Raw genomic sequence first — 19,232 nt, 5'->3', positions numbered from 1 at the left:
TGTTTTGGGATGAGACTGCCCCAAGGTCACAGGAATTCCTGGTATCTCTTCGCATTAACACAAAACAAGAAGCTTCCTTATCTCTAATCAAACTCCTACACTTGGGCCAGAGAATGAGAAACCCCTCCTCTGGGAATCACAGGGCCATAAACAGAATCACATTCAAAGGCCCTCGGAATTTGTGATGAATCTGATTTTTTCGGTGAACAGATAGTCCTGGTTGATGCTTTCTAAATCCGAAAGCTCTTCTTTTTACATTCAAAGAAGGGACATACTCGTTTTTTTCTTTTCTTTTGCCAATTAAGGGCTTGGCCTGACCCAGGGCAGACAGCCTTCGCTGTGCCGCAAACGGGGTCTCCGACCTTAAAAGCCGTGATCTGAAGCTGTTAAGGAAAGCTTCTCCGTGCCTGTCAGCAACACCAGATGGGGACTGTCCCCCTCACCCCACGGACCATCCAGAATTTACTCCTGGGTCCAAGTCCAAGTGGGGGGGACACAGAGTGTGGTTTGAGAGAGCCTGACCATCCAGAAGTTTTAAAGCGTATCCAGTAGGCTTCTACAAGTTCTCCGGGGAATGACACATCAGGGGACCCCCCTTCCTGGGTCCCCAGGGAAAAGATGGCTGTCTGGGCACAGTGGGGCCTTCATCCTTACCCACAGTCACTTGCTGCACGCGCTTGCTGAGCGAATCCCACCGGCAAACCTTTTTTGCAGGAATATCTACGAAGAGCAGCGAGTTGGATGCCTCCTCCCACACCGGAGACTCCCCACACCGGCAGTTCTCCCGCAAAACACACTCGATCTTAATGGAAGACATGGTCAACGGGGAGCTCTGCGGAAGGTAGCAGAGATCGAGGGAAAATGTAGTCACGTGGAGCAAATTCAACAAAACACCTGGCTTAAGGCCCTGGTAAGATCCCAATACAGACTGAGTTTTTCTCAGAACTGGAAAAACACGTTCTCTCAATCTGAACGAAATAGGCGATGTGGCAGGAAGAGACAGGAGAATGAAGAAAGGGCTGATCGTCCCTAAGGTGAGGCATCTTCCATCGACTTACCTGGGCGCGTTTTCAAGCTGTCTTTAAAAAAGAGAGATAAAACCCACAGCACCCCAATATCCCTACCTTGGTGTCCGTGACCCTCGAAGAGCTGGCTGCTCCGGGGAGGGAAGGCCGCCCTTTATGCCTGCGCCCTAGCCCCCGAAGGTGGGGGGGGGCAGGCAGCTCCCTCATTGGTGGCCCCTCCCCCGCCTGCAGGTCACCAGCTCCTGCTGCCCTCCCCCATCCCCTGATGCTGCCGATTCCCTTCTCCGACGACGGCTCAAAGGCCAGAACCTTCCCACTCTGCATTTTTCTGAAGTGCATTTTTAGAAATATGTTTATCAGTGATAATACACGAAATTAGACTTGACACCCCTTTTCGACTTGGCACCATGGAAAGGCTGGAGAAGAGGACAAGGGCTGGGCGCCACCGGAGGAACTGACAGCCGCTTGGCTATTTCTTGCCACCCCGGGAAGGCATTCTGCCAGTTTGGCAAGGAGTCTTGAACTCCACAGGAGGGAACATTCTACTCTGCGGGTTTAGGCCAGAGTGTGACCAGCGAACAGGGAGAAGACAGACAAAAATTGTCAGAGAAGAAGAAAAAAAAAAACCACATTACCTAAGAAAGCCCGGGGGAGAGGAAAACGAGGCAACTTTTCAGAGCCTCCTCTCTTTCCCGAACTCTGCCCAGATGCCGACCCACATTGTCTGCATCGTCAACCTTTCCGCAGGCGCCTTGCTGCTTGGAAGGCAGTGCTCTCATCCACGCATGGGCGAATGCATGACGGGGGGAAAGGAAAGTAATCTTTGGTTTCATATTCCCTTCGACACGTAACTTTTTTTTTTTAATGTAAGAAACACGTATCAAATCTTAAATCCTGAAGCCAGCGTCCTAGCATTTGCAGTCCTCGCTGGCTGTGAAAATTTGGCACGGGCTCCAAAGGCCTTCATGTTATCGATCTGAGATTAAGGCCCAGGATCAGATGCGGGACTTTGGCAATAGCGACTTTTAACCCGGAGCTCCGGCCTGCCAGCCGGGGGCCCGGGGCCCGCAGCTGTCCCTCCCTGCCCCGGCGTCGGAGCCTGGCGGCCGGGGCCCCGGGGAGCGGGCACGCGGCGGCAGGTGCCCACGCTTCATCTGCCGTACGTGTGCGGCGGAGGGGCCTTGGCACAGTCCGGTGGCGCCGCTGCAGCTTCGGGCGACCGCGAGGCCCCGAGAAGCTGAAGGTCGAGCCCGCCTCGTCCCCGGGCCGGCCAAGTGGGGCGCGCGCGGGGCCCAGGTACCCGGGTAGGCGGGGGCGGGGGCGGGGGGCGGTCTCCTTCCAGCCTGCCCCAGCGACTTTGGATCGGCTGTGGCCAGATCCTTCCTCCCTGGGGAGCGGGCGGAGAGGCTGGCGCGACCTCGGCACTCACCGAGCTGGTGACTTCCAGAAGGCGCAAAGGTCAAGCAGGAGAGCCGGAGGGCTGGGTGGGGGACGCGGCCGCTCGGCAGGCGGGTGGCAGCAGCCTGGAGGTGCGGGCTGGGGACGCAACCCCCAACGCTGTCCCCCTCCTCCGTGGCTCCTGGAAGAATCCTGCAAAGCCACCCGGGATGGGGGTGGCGGGGAGGGGGGCGGGGCAGAGGCTTGGAGCCCGGTGAGCCGCAGCCTCGGAGTTTGGACGGAGAGCTAAAGTTTATCTCTTACTTAAACAAGAAAAATTGTTAGAATGCCTAACAGATTGGGGTCGAGGGTCCAGTTAAACACAAGCAGGTTAAAAAGGAAAGAACAAAGCGGTTAAACAAATCCACCCTTTTTCTAGCGGGAGAAAGAAAGACTGCTGGCTGGAGGCCAGCTCTTGCAAAGCGTTTTTTGGTGGGGGAAGAGAAAAGGCTTTATTTGATTGGATTTAAAAAAAATCAAATGGAATAAAGGATCCTAAGCAGCGCTCAGCTTCACATTCTCCCTTGAGAGCCTACCCGGCCGTCCATACTGTCTCCAAATAACCTACAAGTTTAAAACATTTAAAAAAATGAAGGGAGGGAGGTAAACATGGGGGTTGCTTCTGGGAAATGGGAGCCAGGAGTAACCGTGAAAGGGTTAAGGGAATTTTCTGGGGTGATGGAGACTATCTGAATGGAGGCTTGAGTTGCACAGAAGTGCGTCCTGTCCAAAGTCATACGGTGGGACACTTGAGATTTGTGCATTTTATTGTACGGGTTGAACGCCAGGTCAGTGCCACCTCATTATCATTATCATTTTAATTTTTTACATAGGCTCCCTGCCCGACGTGGGGCTCAAACTCATGACCCTGAGATCAAGAGTCGCCCGCTTTACCAACTGCGCCCGCCAGGGCCCCCGCGCTATCTCCTTATTGATCTCTCTCAGTCCAGCACGCATTCGCGGCCATCTGCACTGTCCTAAAACCCACACTCTAGTCACAATCACTGTGGCAATCCAGTTCCCTTGAATTCGCTGGGAGGGAGGGCCAGAGATCAAGCTCCAAGGGCACGAGGCTCGCTCTCGGCAGGCAGGAGATGTTTGCGGCAGTCTCAGCTCAAAGTGTCAGGTTGCTGAGAGTAACGGGCACTTAAACAGCCTCAATCATTCCGTCTTCACCCTGGGAGATGTTTAAGACAACTACTCTCCCATGTCCCCATTTACAGATGGGAAAACACGAGTCTACAAAGTGAGGAGACTCCCAAAGTCACACGTAAAGCTGGGAGAAACCTGGCAAATAGGCCAAACCGTCAGCAGAGTAATAAGAACTTGGGGGCCCCTGGCTGGTGCAGTCGGCTGAGCTTTGACTCTTGGTTTCAGCTCAGGCCATGATCTCAGGGTGGTAAGATTGAGCCCCTCATCAGGCTCCCGCTCCGTGTGGAGTCTGCTTCTCCCTCTCCCTCTGCCCCTCCCTCCGCCCGGCTGTCTGTCTCTCTGTCTAATAAAATAAAATAAAATAAAATAAAATAAAATAAAATAAAATAAAATAAAAAGAAAAATAAGAACTTGAAGGACACTTTCTTGGGTGGGGCAAAGAGCAGGATGGCGATCTCCAGAGGCTTCTCCGGGCTTCTGTTGGGCCCTCTTCCCATCATGTGGCTTCTTCTACCTCCTTAATGCGGACGACGCCCCAAACTGTATCTCAGCCCAGCCCTCTCCCCCAAACTACAGGCCTGTAGTTCAGATATTCTGCTCAGCTGCACCGCTGGGCTGTCGGAAACCTATCCCTTTATTCTCCACAAACCTGGGAATGCCGCCAGGGTCCCACCAACAGACTGCGGGAGAAGTGTCCGTTTCTTGCCAGGCTTGTTGTCAGCTCCCTGGAGGGCTTGTCTCACCCCTTTGGATCTGCTTCCCAAATGACCCACTAGATGGGGAGTCCTGTAGGGCGGGGAGGGCGTCTCCTTCACCCTCAGCTTGGCCGGCCGTGGTACTGACACATAGAGGCCGTTCAGCTACCTGCTGTGTGTGTGTGTGTGTGTGTGTGTGTGTGTGTGTGGTAGGGAGGAGAGAACTTTGTTTTAAAAAAATGTCAGTGTTACAGAGAGTTGCAAAAATCCTATAAAGGATTCCTGATTACCCTTTACCTAGATTCTTCCGATGTTATGGGTCTACTGTTGCTGTCTTTCTCATTTACGTATAAATGTAAACATATTTTTTCTTGATTTTTATTTATTTATTTATTTATTTATTCATTCATTCATTCGTTCATTTATTTATCTATTTTTTTTAATGATTTTTTATTATATTATGTTAGTCACCATACAGTACATCCCCGGTTTCCGATGTAAGGCTCGATGATTCATTAGTTGTGTATAACACCCAGTGCACCATGCAATATGTGCCCTCCTTACTACCCATCACCATATTTATCTATTTTTTAAGTAATCTCTACACCCGACGTGGGGCTCGAATTCACAACCCCGAGATCAAGAGTCCCACACTCTACCTGCTGAGCCAACAGGCGCCCCGATATATTTCTTTTTCTTTTTCCTTTTTTTTTTTAAAGTTCTTATTTATTTATTTGACAGAGGGAGAGGGAACACAAGCAGGGGGAGTGGGAGAGGAAGAAGCAGGCTCCCGGCAGAGCAGAGAGCCCGATGCGGGGCTCGATCCCAGGACCCTGGGATCATGACCTGAGCCGAAGGCAGACGCTTAATGACTGAGCCACCCAGGCGCCCCATATTTATTTTTCTTGAATGGTTAGAGAGTAAGGTGCAGACGAGAGGCTCTGTTATCTCTAAAGACTTTGGTGTGCATGTCCTGAAAAAAGACATTCTCTTTATAAGCACAGCACAGTTAACAAGATCGGGTGATTAACACCGATACAATATTACCTAGCTGAATTTCATTGATTGTCCCACAGATGTATGTCCCTTACAATAGGAGGAAAGAAAGTACTCCGTTCCCAAATCCAATCCAGGAGCAAGCTTTGTGTTTGTTTCATGACATTGACATTTTTGGAGTTCAAAATGTAGAATGCTCCTTATTTTGGGATTGTTTGGGTTTTTCCTCAGGGTTAATTCCGGTTATGCCTGTTTGGCAATACTACAAAAGTGATGCTGTGTCCTCCGAAGTGTCTGGAGGCAAATGATGGCGACTTGTTAACCATGGTCACGGTATGTGCCTACTGAATCTTGATAATTTAATCGTACCCAAGAGCATATAAAGCCCCTCACACTTGCTAGTAGTTCCTTCCTGACCTCAGTGATGGTCTAGCCACGTCTCCTTTCTGCTTCTTGCATCTGAACTTGCTACTCCTTCCACCTAGAACACTTCACCCCTCCCTCTAATCCAACCCCTACCTCTGCACTGGGCTCACTCCTACCTAAGATTCAGCCAGTGTCCCGTCCACCAGGAAGCCTTCGGGGATTGCCCTGGCTTTGACCCGTTGCCCTCGCAGCGTCCTGTCTTTATATTTTATTGCGATGTTCACCACGTTGAGTGAGAACTGTTGGTTCGTCTGTCTCTCCTGCTGCGTCATGAACCCTCAGGGTAAGTCTTGGATCTTTTATCATGATATAAACCCCTTCGTTCAAAGATCACTTCCACTCCAGCAAATCTGGGTTCATTGTTTCCTCGCAAGAAGGGAGAACTCCCACCGTGGGGGGAATCGTGGGATGTCTTGGTTAGAAGGTGTTAGAAAGAACCTATTATAGGACGTGGCTTTGTTATTAGGTGATTTGGGGGTGAGTCCAAGGATTGGAGACTGTCAGAAAGTGGGGTAGTTCTATGACTGGGTATCTTCGTTCTTTTTAGAAGGTGGGGAGAATGGAGTGATGGATAGAGAAGCAGCACCCATTCGTGTGAGCTAGGAGAGGGTGATGTTTAGTCATTTGCGGGACTTGGTCGATGTTTGTTAGTCTCGTTTCTGTCTTGCTCCATCACGGACACAGAGTGCTTTGGTCTGACGTTGGCAGTCTGTGAAATTGTTCACGTTCAAAGGGAGAACGCCAAGGCCTTGCTGTGAGTTCCCAGCCAGCTCGCGGATGTCAGGGGCTTCATTGCTTTCCCACTCCCGTCTTTCTTCCAAGATCAGGTGAAGTCAGGCCCCAGGACACAAGTCTATATATTCTGATCATCACCACTGCCCAGATTTTGCTGATCTGGGGATGGCTCGGGGAAAGCCGTCCGCAGTAGGGTTAGGGCCAGTCTCTCCTGCTCTGGCTGCAGGGTGGGTTGTTGACTCCCTTGAAGTGACAAGGGCCGCACAGTGGCATTTAAGACTCTGGACAGGATGCAGCAGCCAAAGGTCCCGCAGGCAGTTCCCAGAAACAAGATGATGATTAGTCCTTGTCATAGACCCTGGAGACAGACCAGACTTAGGCCATGGACACACGTCCCAAAGCCCATCTGGTCTCTTGTCGAGAACCAGATGGATTTTTCTTTTAGCCTGATCCGAAAAATTGTTCAACCTGGGGGCGCCTGGCCGGCTCGATCAGAGGAGCGTGCGACTCTCGATCTTGGGGTGGTAAGTTCAAGCCCCATGTTGGGTGTAGAGATGACTTAAATAAATAAAAGCTTAAAAAAAATAAATTGATCTCCTTGACCCGTAGTATTTTTATAAGTGCAGCAAGAAGTGTTTGCTGAAGCCTGAACTCCCCCCTGGCAACTCCGGCTAATGAGTGTAAACTGGTTTGGGGAGGGGGCGGTCTTCGGGAGTAGAAACCGTGTCATTTCAGGCAGCCGGTGAGGTCAGAGTCCGGTTTTGGACCATCTTTTCACTATTGTGCGAATTCCGGCTCACAGAGCGTGCACGAAGTTTCGGCTCTCCTTCCCGGGACTTATCCACAGTCACCCGCACCTGTCTCTTCTTTTCAGGAAAACATGTTCCACAGGAGGGGTGGTAGTTTCAAAAGTCTGAAAGTTTCTAAGAATTATCCCAAATATGCTGGATAAGTGCACGTGTAGCAGGTGGGTGTAAGCCCGGGGTCCACGTAGGAGATGGTATCGTAATGGGGGCACAGCCCCGACTGGGAGTGTATGGCAATGAGCTAATTATATGTCCCTTGAAATGTCCCCTCCAGTAACGGGAGTGGGGTTAGGCAGTTCCTGAGACCAGTTTGACGGGAACAAACTACCGTCGCCCACGCACAGCCCCCATGTTAGTCCCCATCCCTGATGGGCTGGCGGTTGCTGCTGATGACCTCGGCAGAAGCGTTCTGTTGATGTCAGGTCACTTGCGAGGTGACCAGAGTTTGGGATGGATGCTGTGAGGGAAGCTTTGGAACCAGAGGGGGCCTCTAAGAGGAAATGAACCTTCTTCAGAGGTACGTTCAAAGGAAGAATGATTACATTTTTGTCAGCAAATTCAGAGCAGTAGCTCCGGTCTGAGAAAAACCTATCACAGAGGGTCAAAAGTCACAGGGGGAAGATAAGGGAGAACGTACTGGGAAGCCTTTTAGCCGGTTCCTGGGGAGTGTCAAATACCGTAATAGCATAATGACAGGTAGCGTCAGGGGAAGGAGGAGGCTGCTGGAGAATCAGAAAATTAACCTTGGGGCAGAAGCTGTCCCCCTCTGTAGCCAGCGGCTTCTGGAAGGTTCCTAAGAATCGCGTTTAGTGTCCCAGTGGAATGGCCATCCGGTAGTCAGGGTAGAGTGATGTGTATCTTTTAGATCGGGAAACGTGAACTTAAGTGTCACGGCCTTGGAGTTTTATTGCTCTGTCAGTTGCTAACAGTGCCTGATAAGGTCTTTCCCACCGACGCTCAAGGGCAGTTTTGAGAGAGAACCAGACCTTCCGGTTTGAGTCACGCACAGGCTGCTCAGGTGGGTGTTTTGAAAACGCAGCTTGGACCCGTCGGTGATAGAACTGGAGGCGTGCGTCCCTCGCGGCACTTGGTCCTACCCTCTGGTAACAGGCTAGAGGCTAGGATTGGAAACACTTTCTAAGTGCAGGGGGCAACCCGTTGTTAACTCGCTAGGAAATAACTTCGGGATCTCAGACGGGACAGGTCTTGCTGCCACCAAGGGAAATGGCGATGCCGCCATACCCCAGAGATAGTGCGGGTTCGGTTCCAGAGCATTGCAACAATGTGAATTTCGCAACGAAGTGAGTCAAATGAATTTTTTGGTTTCCCGATGCATGGAAAAGTGATGCTTATTCTATACGGTAGTCGATGAGGTGTGCGGTAGCCTCGTCTCTGAACAAGGGTACACGCCTTAATTTAAAAATGCTTTATTGCTAACGCATGCTTATTATCATCTCAGCTTTCAGTGAGTCGTAATCACTGAGCACAGATCACTGTAACAAATACAATAATAATGGAAGAATTTGGAATATTACGAGAATGACCAAAATGTGGCTCAGAGATGTGAAGCGAGCATAATGCCGTTGGGAAAACATACAATGCGGGGTTGCCATGAGCTTTCAGGTTTGTTTAAAAAAAAAAAAAGGCAATAAAACAAGGTATGCTTGGGAGCCTGGGTGGCTCAGTGGTTAAGCATCTGCCTTCCGCTCAGGTCATGATCCAGGGTTCTGGGATTGAGCCCTGCATGGGGCTCCCTGCTCCCCTTGGAGCCTGCTTCTTCCTCTGCCACTCCCCTGTCTGTGTTCCCTCCCTCGCTGGCTGTCTCTGTGTCAAATAAATAAATAAAATCTTAAAAAAAAAAAAAAGAAACTGTCCAGGCATCCAAACATTACTTATCAATTAACTTAATCATTTATCAAACTGATGGTTACCAGAGGGGAGGTGGGTGGGTGGGGATGGGTTAAACAGGTGATGGAAATTAAGAGGGCACGTGTTGTGATGAGCACCAGCTGCTGTATGGAAGTGTTGAATCACTAAATTCTAAACCTGAGACTAATATTATACTGTATGTTAACTAACCGGAATTTGTTTATTTTATTTTTTAAAAGACTTATGTATTTATTTGAGGGAGAGAGAGAGACAGCACAAGCAGGAGGGGCAGAGGGAGAAGGAGAAAGAATCTTAAGCAGGCTCTGCATGGAGCACGACCCTGAGATCATGACCTGAGCTGAAACCAAGAACCCGATGCTTAATGAGCTTTGCCACCCAGGTGCTCCAACTAATGGAATTTAAATAAAAACTTGGGAAAAAACCCCTTAATCATTGACCTAAGGTCTGAAAGTTAGGATCCAGAAATTTCAATTTTAGCAGACATGTTAAATCTTTGGGCTTTGTAGCAATTTAAGAAGTTAATAAAATTAAACTCTTCAAAAAATCATTTCATTTTATTGTTAATATATACATTTCACCCTTGAACAACACAGATTTGAACTGTGTGGGTCCACTTATACGTGGATTCTTTTTTTGATAAATACAGTACTGTAAATGTATTTTCTCTTCCTTATGATTTTTCTTAATAACTTTGTCTTTTCTCCAGCGTGAAAAATACAGTCTGTGATACATAGGACATCGAAAATACATGTTAGTCAACTGTTCGTTACCAGCGAGGCCTCCAGTCAACAGTAGGTTTTAGTAGTTATGTTTTTGGGGAGTCAAAAGTTACATGTGAATTTTTGTGTTGGGGGAGGTTGCTGCTCCAACCCCTGCATTGTTCAAGGGTCAATTGTACACACACACACACACACACACACACACGAACTAATGGAAACAATGGTAACTCACTTAACTCATAAAACCAGTATAGGGATTTTAGAAGGTTAAAAAAATTTTTTGAAGACTTTATTTCAGAGAGAGAGCGAGAGAGCACGAGAGTGGGGTGAGGGGCAGAGGGAGAAGCAGACTCCCCGCTGAGCAGGGAGTCCATCATGGGGCTCGATCCCAGGACCCTGGGATCATGACCTGAGCCAAAGGCAGATGCCCAACTGACTGAGCCACCCAGGTGCCCCAGAAGGTTAAAATTCTAACCCTGGTTTTGTCCAAACCAAACTATTGTGCCAACATTATTTTTAAACGATAAACTAATTTTTAAAAACTCTCGGTCCCATCAAAAGCCCTTCTTTATCTTGGGATTAAGTTCTTTCCTTCTTTCCTCACAGCCGGGGTAACAGAAGCTGTTAGGTAAATACACTTTTCAGGGGCGCCTGGGTGGCACAGCGGTTAGGCGTCTGCCTTCGGCTCAGGGCGTGATCCCGGCGTTATGGGATCGAGCCCCACATCAGTCTCCTCCGCTAGGAGCCTGCTTCTTCCTCTCCCACTCCCCCTGCTTGTGTTCCCTCTCTCGCTGGCTGTCTCTATCTCTGTCAAATAAATAAATAAAATCTTTAAAAAAAATACACTTTTCAGTGTCCACAAAAAGACACATAATTTAATAACACCTTTTATTATTTTATTTTATTTTTAGAGATTTTATTTATCTACTTGAGAGAGAGCGAGCGCGTGCGCGAAAGCAGGGAGGAGGGGCAGAGGGAGAGGGAGAGAAGCGACTCCCCAGTGAGCACGGAGCAGATCTCAGGACTCTGAGATCATGGCCTGAGCCAAAATCAAGAGTCAGATGCTTAAGCAACTAAGCCACCCAGGTGCCCCACATTTTCTTTTAGTTTTTTAGACTTTTTTGGCAGTGTGTCTGGGCTAGATATTCCTAGAGTATATACATAACAACTGAATGTTTTTTTGATCAGTTAATCTTTCAAATTTCCCTGGTGTAAAAGAGAGGGAGAGAAACCAAAAAATTAACAGGGAGCCAGCTTCAGACAAATATGAAATTATCATTCCTTCTTGAAGGACAGGGAAGAATGTATAGATACAGAAAACCCATTTTGACAAACATGAGAGAGAGAAAGAGATAGATATTGGGATCACAGCTGGTTTAGACAATAACCAGCCACTGACAATTTTACCAATCTAAATAATTTGATAAAGATTATTTAATTTTTAGGTAATCTCTACACCCAGTGTGGGGCTCGAACTCATGACCCTGAGATCGAGTTGCACAATTCACTGATTGAACCAGCCAGGCGCCCCACAAATTTAATTTTAAAGCTACCATCCATTAATCCTTGAAATACAGAAATGAAGCCAACATAGTCTCCTGTGTTAAACATAAAAAGAATTTCTGTTTTAGGGGCACATGGGTGGCTCAGTCAGTTACGTGTCCAATTCTTGATTTTGGCTCAGGTCATGATCTCAGAGTCATATCGAGCCCCGTGTCAGGCTCCACACTGGGTGTGGAGCCTGCTTAAGATTCCCTCTCTCCCTCTCCCACTGCTCCTCTCCCCACCTCCTCTCCTAAAAAAAAAGAATTTCTCTTTTAGGTAGGAACGATCTCCTCATGGGGGTTTCTTCCCTTTGTGTTCTAAGGTGCCCCTTAAATCAACAATCTTGTTCACGTCAAAAATTCCCCAATGTGGCCATGGTGATTTGAAATTGACCCTAGAGAAATTATGTCAGGCAGAGAACACGATACTAGGAAAATATGAAGGAAGCAGGGGCTTGAGTTGCAGTTTTGGATCCAGAAGACTCCATGAGAACTTCCAGGGGCCTTAAAGATGGTGCTCGTGCAATCTTGTGTCTCTAGAATCAGGCTGAAGGCCAACCATTTGCCATCAGAGGCTGCATAAAACCTCCTGATTCTGGGCCCATGTAACAAAGTTCTTAGGGACACAAAGATATCACGGAAGGAGTCCTTTTAAGGTTTTTTTCCCCAAAGATTTATTTATTTATTTGAGAGAGAGAGAGTGGGGGGGAGGGGCAGAGGGAGAGGGAGAGAGAGACTCTCGAGCAGACTTCACGCTGAGCACGGAGCCCGACTCAGAGCTCGATCCCACCATGCCCAGCCCCACATTAGGGCTCGATCTCAAAACTCTGAGATCATGGGAGCAAAATGGCTGGATCTTACGTAGGTGTATACTTAACTTCGTAGAAAGCTTCTGAGCTGTTTTCCCAAGTGGTTGTGTCATTTTACAGCCCCACCACCCTTGTATAGAGTTCGAGTTCCTAGATGTCCTCACCATCACTTGGTATGGTGAGTCTTTTAAATTTTAGCCATTCTAATAGGTATGCAGTGGTTTCTCATTGTGGTTTTAATTTGCATTCATGACTAATGGTGTTGAGCCTCTTCTCAGGTGAGTATTTGCCATTCATGTATCTTCACCAAAGTGGCCGTTGAGATTGCTCATTTAAAAAAATTAGGTTATTTTCTTGTTATTATGTTGTGAGGATTCTTGACATATTTTGGATACCAGTCCTTTATCAGATAAATGATTTGCAAGTCTTTTCTCCTAGTCTGTGACTTTTCTTTTCATCCTATTAACAGTGTCTTTCAAAAAAGTAGCAGTTTCAATTTTAATGAAGTCCAATTTACCAATGTTCTTTTATGGAAAGTGCTCTTGGTGGCATATCGAAGAAATCTTTGGCTAACCAAGGTCTTAAAGGTTTTCTGTGTTTTGTCTAGAAGCCTTATGGTTTTAGATTTTAAATTTAGGTCCTTGACCCATTTTTTTTAAGAGAGGAAGGGAAAGGGAGAGAGAGAATCTTAAGCAAGCTCCATGCCCAGCCCCACGTTAGGACTTGATCTCAAAACTCTGAGATCATGACCTGAGCCGAAATCAAGAGTCAGATGCCTAACTGACTGAGCCATCCAGGTGCCCAGGTCTTTGACACATTTTAAAATTAATTTTATATATGGTGGAAGGTATGGATTGAAGGTCTTCTATTTTTCACTATATGGATATCCAATTGTTCCAGTTCCTCTTTTAGGGAAGAGGATTTTTTAAAAGATTTTGTTTATTTGTTTGCCAGAGAGATGGGAGGGGTGAGAGCACAGGCAGGGAGAGCTGCAGGCAGAGGGAGAAGCGGGGTCCTTGTTGAGCAAGAAGCCCAATGCAGGACTTGATCCCAGGACCCCAGGATCACGACCTGAGCCAAAGGCAGATGCTTAACCAACGGAGCCACCCAGACTTCCCAAGGGAAGATTTTTTAAGACAATCTTCTTTTCACTAAATTGCTGTGTACTTTTGTTGAAAATCAGTTGTGCATATGTGTGTGGGTCTACTCTGAATTAATTCTATTCCATTGATGTATGTCTATCTCTACACCAATACCACACTTTTTTGATTACCATTCCAAGAATGAAATCAGGTAGTGTCAGTCTTTGAGCTTCATTCCTTTTGTTCTAAGTGTTTTTGCCAACCCTAGGTCCTTTGCACCTTCATATGAATTTTAAATTCGTTTTGTCAATTCCCACCCCAAGAAGTTGGTGTGATTTTGATTGGAATTGCATTGACCAGCTTGGGGATAACTGACATATTAATATTGAGCCTTCTGATCCATGCACATGGTATATCTCCGCATTTATTTAGGTCTCCTGTGTCTCTCAGAAATGTTTTATTGATGCCATTGTACAGGTCTTTCATATCTTTTGTCAGATTTATACCTAAGAATTTCATATTTTTTGGTACTATCATAAATGGTATTATTTTTAAAATTTTAATTTGATTGTTCCTTACTAGTATATAAAATACAGTAGACTTTTGTGAATTGACCTTTTTCCTGCAGCCTTGAGAGACTCACTTACTAGTTCTGGTAGCTTTTTTGGGGAGATTCCATTTGATTTTCTACATAGATAATCATGTCATCTGAAAACAAAGAGAGTTATATTTCCTCCTTTCGAATCAGGACGACTTTCATGTCTTTTTCTTGCTTGATTGTACTGGCTAGAAATTCTAGTATAATGTTGAAGAGAAGTAGTAACATTCTTGTCTTATTCCTGATCTTAGGGGAAAGCATTAAGTCTTTCACCATTAAATGTGATGTTAGCTATGGGTTTTTCACAGGTATCTTTCATCACATTCAGGAAGTTCCCGTCTATTTTCAGTTTGCTAAGCATTATTATCAGGAATAGATATTGGATTTTGTCAAATGCTTTTCATGTATCTTTGAGATATGATGAATTACATTGATTGTTTTTTGAATATTAAATCAAACTTTCACTTCCGGGATAAATCACACTTGGTCATTGCTAGGGACTGAATGTTTATGTCCCCCCAGGTTCAAATGTTGAAGTCCTAGCCCCCAGTGTTATGGTATTTGGAGGTGGGGCCTTTGGGAGTTAATTAGGTTTAGATTAGGCCATGAGGGTGGGACCCTCATGACAGGGTTCACGCCCTTTTAAGATCTCTCTCTCTCTCTCTCTGTGAGTATGCACCAAGGAAAGGCCATGCGAGAACACAGTGCGAAGGCATCTGTCTACAAACCGGGAAGTGCGCCCTCACCAGACAGGAGTCTGATGGCACTTTGATCTTGGACTTTCCAGCTTCCAGATTGTGAGAGATACATTTCTGTTGTTCTAGCCAGCCAGTTTTTGGTTGAAGCAGCCCAAGCTAAGACAGTCTTGATGTGTCATCTTTTTGATATGTTATTGGATTCAATTTGTTAACGTTCTAAGAATTTTTGCATTTACTTTTATGAAGGACATTGGCCTGTAGTTTTCTTATTAATGTCCATGTGGTTTTGGTATCGGGGTAATGCTGGCCTCATGGAATGAGTTAAGAATGAACTATTCTCCCCTGTTCAATTTTTGAGAAGTTGGTGTAGAATTGGTATTATTTGTTCCTTAAATGTCTGTTAGAATTTGCCAGGGAAGTCATTTGGGCCTGGAGTTTTCTTCGTAAGAAAGCTTTCAAACTCTAATGTATTTAAGAATAAAAAGGTTTTCAGGTTATCTCTTTTTTTCTAGAATGTGGACTGCTAGTTTGTGTCTCTGAGGGACTGTGTCCATTTCATTTCTGTTGTTGAATTTACTGGCATAAGTTTGTTAATAATATTCCCTTATGATCCTTTTAATATCCGTAGAATCTGCAGCAATGTTATTTTTCTCTTTCCTAAAATTGGTAATTGGCTTTTTCTTTTTTTTTCTGATCAGTCTCACTAGAGGTTTATCAAAAACTTTATTTTACTTATCTTCTCAAAGATCCAGCTTTTGGTTTCAGTGATTTTCTCTTTCCTGTTTCACTGATTTCGGCTCTTTTATTATTCCCTTTCTTCTACTTTGGATTTCATTTCTTCTTGTTTTAGTTCTCTTAAGATGAAAGGTGCAGTCACTGACTTGAGACCCTTCTTTTCTAAAGTAGGCATTTAGTGCTATAAAATTTCTCCGAGGTGCTGCTTTAGTGCCATCCCACAAATTACATGTTGTGTTTTCTTTCCAATTCCATTCAAAATACTTTTTAATTTCCTATTTCAGTTCTTTGATTCATGTGTTATTTAGAAGTTTGTTTAGTGTCCAGTGATTGCATTTTCCAGAGAGGTTTCTTTCTTTCTTTTTTTTTAAAGATTGATTGATTGATTGATTGATTTGACAGAGACAGAGACAGCCAGCGAGAGAGGGAACACAAGCAGGGGGAGTGGGAGAGGAAGAAGCAGGCTCATAGCGGAGGAGCCCGATGTGGGGCTCGATCCCAGAATGCCGGGGATCACGCCCTGAGCCGAAGGCAGACGCCCAACGACTCTGTCACCCAGGCGCCCCCTTTCCAGAGATGTTTCTGGATTTCTAATTTCACTCCATTATGGTCAGACAACCATGCTTTGACTTGAATCTTTTTAAATTTATTAAGACTTGTTTAATGGCCTATCTTGGTAAATGCCCCATTTGCATTTGAAAAGGACGTGTATTCTGCTCTTGCAGGATGGAGTGGTAAATGTCAATTAAATCTGGATGGCTCTTAGTTTTGTTCAAATCTTCTATGCCCTTTTATTTTTTTTTAAGATTTTATTCATTTATTTAGAGAGAGAGAGAGAGAGAGACCACGGCGGGTGGGGGGGGGCAGAAGGAGAGGGACAAGTGGACTCCCTGCTTAGCGGGGAGCCCAACATGGGGCTTGATCCCAGGACCCTGAGATCATGACCTGAGCCGAAGGCAGATGCCTAACCGACTGAGCCACCCAGGCGCCCCTCAAATCTTCTATGTTCTTACTGATTTTCTGTGTACTTTTTCTATTAGTTATAGACAAACCATAATTGGTGGTTTATTCATTTTCCCTTGCAGTTCTATCACTTTCTCCTTAGTGTGTTTTGAAGCTGTATTATTAGGTGCGTAAACACCGAGGATTTGTACGTCCTCTTGACGAGTTTGCCCTTGCATGGTGTTGATACAGCCACTCCAGCTTTCTATCGCTTATCGTTAGCATGGCATCTTTTACCATCCTCTCCTTTTTAACCTAGTTGTGTCTTTCTATTTAACAGTGGGGTTCTTACAGGCAGCATAGAGTTGCATTCTTGGACCCCAAGCTCTGCTCCAGTGTCTGGGCTCTTCAAGGACTCTCTAACTCTGCAGGCTACCCACTTCCTTGGAGGAGGGTCTGATCGTTAGAGCATCGTTCCTCATGATGAGCCCCACCTGCCTTCTTTCACCTCCCCACTGGGGTAACACTCAGAGAATTATTTCCACTTTCTCACAACAGGTTTTCCGACAACGGGGACGTCCAGACCTATGGCAACTACTCGGCCAGTGCCAGATCCAGCCACAGGGGACCCATCAGGCCCACGGAAGACTACCTCAGGGCTACCTGAGAAGTACCAAAGGCTCCCTTGGAAAACTATAGGGGGGCAGGAAATATAAAACTAATTTCTACAGGGTAGGATCTTATTGATAGAAAAAAAGAAGCACGTATTTTCCATTTCCAGCAAGTGTGTCAACCAGGAGAGAAAGTCTGGGCGCAAGCGAGAGCGGTCCGCCACAGCCCAGGTGGGCCCTTTGGGAGGGAGGAATGTGCCTCTGAGGGCGAGGACCACTTGCTGTATGCCTAGTGTATTCGTTTCCTATTTCTGCTGTTGCAAATTTGGTGACTTAAAGCAACACAGATCTATTCTCTCATAGTTCTGTCAGTGTTTATACTGGTTGGTCCCACTCGGATCATCAAGGATAATCTCCCCGTCTCAGGTCCTTCACCTTGATTATCCCTGCAAAGTCCCCTTTACTGTGCAAGATAACGCAGTCGCAGGTTTTAGGGATGAGTCTGTGGGCCTCTTCGGGGAGCCATTGGTTAGCCTACCACACTCAGATACAGGGCAGACCATTTATGCAGAAGGCAAGTCCACCAGGTCCTAGCTCCCCCGTGAGACCTGTCCTGTCCAGATTGGCGTGAATTATCTTGCTCTTTGGACGTGAGTCTTTGAACTGTGCGCCTTTGTGCCAGATGACTAATTCTGGTCCAGTCATCTCTGTCCAGGATGGCAAGGATCAATGGTACAGAACTCATGGGATTAAACCCTAACTCGGGTTGCTTTCTTCAGGGAGAAGCGGAGCAGGAACACTTAGAGAAGGGGCTTGGGGCATAGAGTCAAGCAAAGTGGCCAAGAGTAAGAGGTGTAGAGGCGACCTCACGGGTTCTAGTCCCAAGCCTGCTGCATACTAGCTGTGGAACCTTGAATAACTGTCTTAACCATCTGGCCTGTTTTTACCTGGGGCAAATAGAGCTTGTAGTATCACCTTCATATGGTTGTCATGAGAACGAAATAGAAGGTTGTTCATGTAAAAGGGTTAATTAGCAAAGGGCCTGACACAGGGTAAGGGCTCAAGGAATATTGCCATTCTTATTATTTGAATGCTTGACTGGTCCCAAAAAGTTTCGGGGACCGTCCTACCAAGGGTTTCGGTCTCGATTGGCTTCCCTAAGGGACTTAAGTAGTTGTCTTGAAACTGACCGTTAGCCTGATCTTTGCCAGTGTGCTTCCCAGCCCATCTTGGAGGACGAGGGGACAAGGACGCTGGCACGAATTCAGCCCCTAAGATGCAGGCAGCCCCGTTTGATCTTGTTCATTGTTATCCCTGTGGGAAGACAGGACTGGAAAAAGTGGCGAGTGGCCACGGTACCGCATACAGCCCACAGCACTGTGAACACCGCTGTGGGGTTTACCCCTCTGGTAAAACCGCCAGTCTGCAGGGCTGGAGGAGGGAGGGGGCAGAGTTACCCAGAGATCCTGTCTTCGAAAGTCAAGAAGGGAGAGTTAGGAGGGAAAGAAGTCTGTCACCAGAACCCTGGTACACGGGCTAGGCTGATGTGAAGCAGGAGTAAGTGTGTAACGTGTTCTCCCCTAAGCAGCTGCAAGATCTGAAACGCTAACTGCACAACCGGAAGGATCTTTCTTTCTTGAAGCTGAGGTGATTAAGTCAATGAGGTTATCATTTTCAAAATGTCAGCCACTCTTAGCTTGAAGTTTCTTCATCATGTGAGAAATGACTATGAAACAATGAGACCCTTTCCACGTTCAGATAACTTGCTGTGATGAGTGCCTGGTGGCAGCCTGACCTCCCGGCAGCCTACCTGAAATCGACAAGGTGGTGGGTGAAATCGACAAGGTGGCATGGGAGGCGCAGGATATTGAGAGCTTGGGGTGTCCAGGCCTGGAGGCTGGAATGCTTACGCCCAAACCCATCTCAGCCAGATGAGAAATGCTCGCTGCTCTGACAGTTTATCTAGACGATTAATAGATGTAGGGACCTTCAGGTGGAAGAACTCATCAGTGACCGAACCGGGCAGGGGACACCAGTCTGGGTCTTGAGTCCCCCTCCCACCTCAACTCACTTCAAGGACAACTATCCTCACAGCTCCAGGCCATACGATTTGTTGCGATCCCCGAGGGAGTGCGAACTGAATTCACAGAAGCCTCCTTTAAAAGCAGTGCTGTGTGTACAGAGCCCCCTGAGTGGGAGAGAAGCCTCCGGGCAGGCCTTTATCAACTGAAAGTTATTTTGTAAAAAAATCAACACACAGTCGCTGCTTTTCATAAAACTTGAAAAAGAGTTGAATTAATGATGTGAAAATCTAATAAATGTTTATTATAAA

General features: G+C 46.6%; 1 protein-coding gene and 1 long non-coding RNA gene across 7 annotated transcripts in view; one reads left to right on the top strand and one right to left on the bottom strand.

Moving 5' to 3' along the window:
* RGN (regucalcin) overlaps positions 1–1,758 on the bottom strand; it is a 16,039-nt gene extending 14,281 nt beyond the window's left edge. Inside the window, exons 1-2 of one of the 2 annotated variants that reach the window (XM_048213497.2) lie at positions 1,661–1,758; positions 655–832 (exon numbers count right to left, since the gene is read on the bottom strand). In XM_048213497.2, the coding sequence (XP_048069454.1) occupies positions 655–817 (163 nt within the window). In that variant the 5' untranslated portion in view covers positions 818–832; positions 1,661–1,758. Of the gene's footprint in view, positions 1–654; positions 833–1,124; positions 1,499–1,660 lie in introns of those variants that run through there. The other variant, XM_048213496.2, reaches the window with a different exon arrangement.
* Positions 546–19,232, top strand: LOC113266002 (uncharacterized). 5 transcript variants are annotated; one of them, XR_006411109.3, is made up of 7 exons: positions 1,818–2,321; positions 5,537–5,638; positions 5,878–6,014; positions 6,912–7,433; positions 8,732–8,895; positions 9,869–9,953; positions 16,848–19,232. It is a non-coding gene; the product is annotated as an uncharacterized LOC113266002 (long non-coding RNA). The 5 variants fall into 5 exon arrangements; XR_007188351.2 differs by lacking the exons at positions 1,818–2,321; positions 6,912–7,433 and adding an exon at positions 546–1,034; XR_006411107.3 differs by having other exon boundaries at positions 5,878–7,433.

Source organism: Ursus arctos, chromosome X (assembly GCF_023065955.2).
Source record: "Ursus arctos isolate Adak ecotype North America chromosome X, UrsArc2.0, whole genome shotgun sequence".
Taxonomy (NCBI): Eukaryota; Metazoa; Chordata; class Mammalia; order Carnivora; family Ursidae; genus Ursus; species Ursus arctos.
Note: the sequence above shows the minus strand (reverse complement) of the source record. Positions and strands in the feature narration are given on the sequence as shown.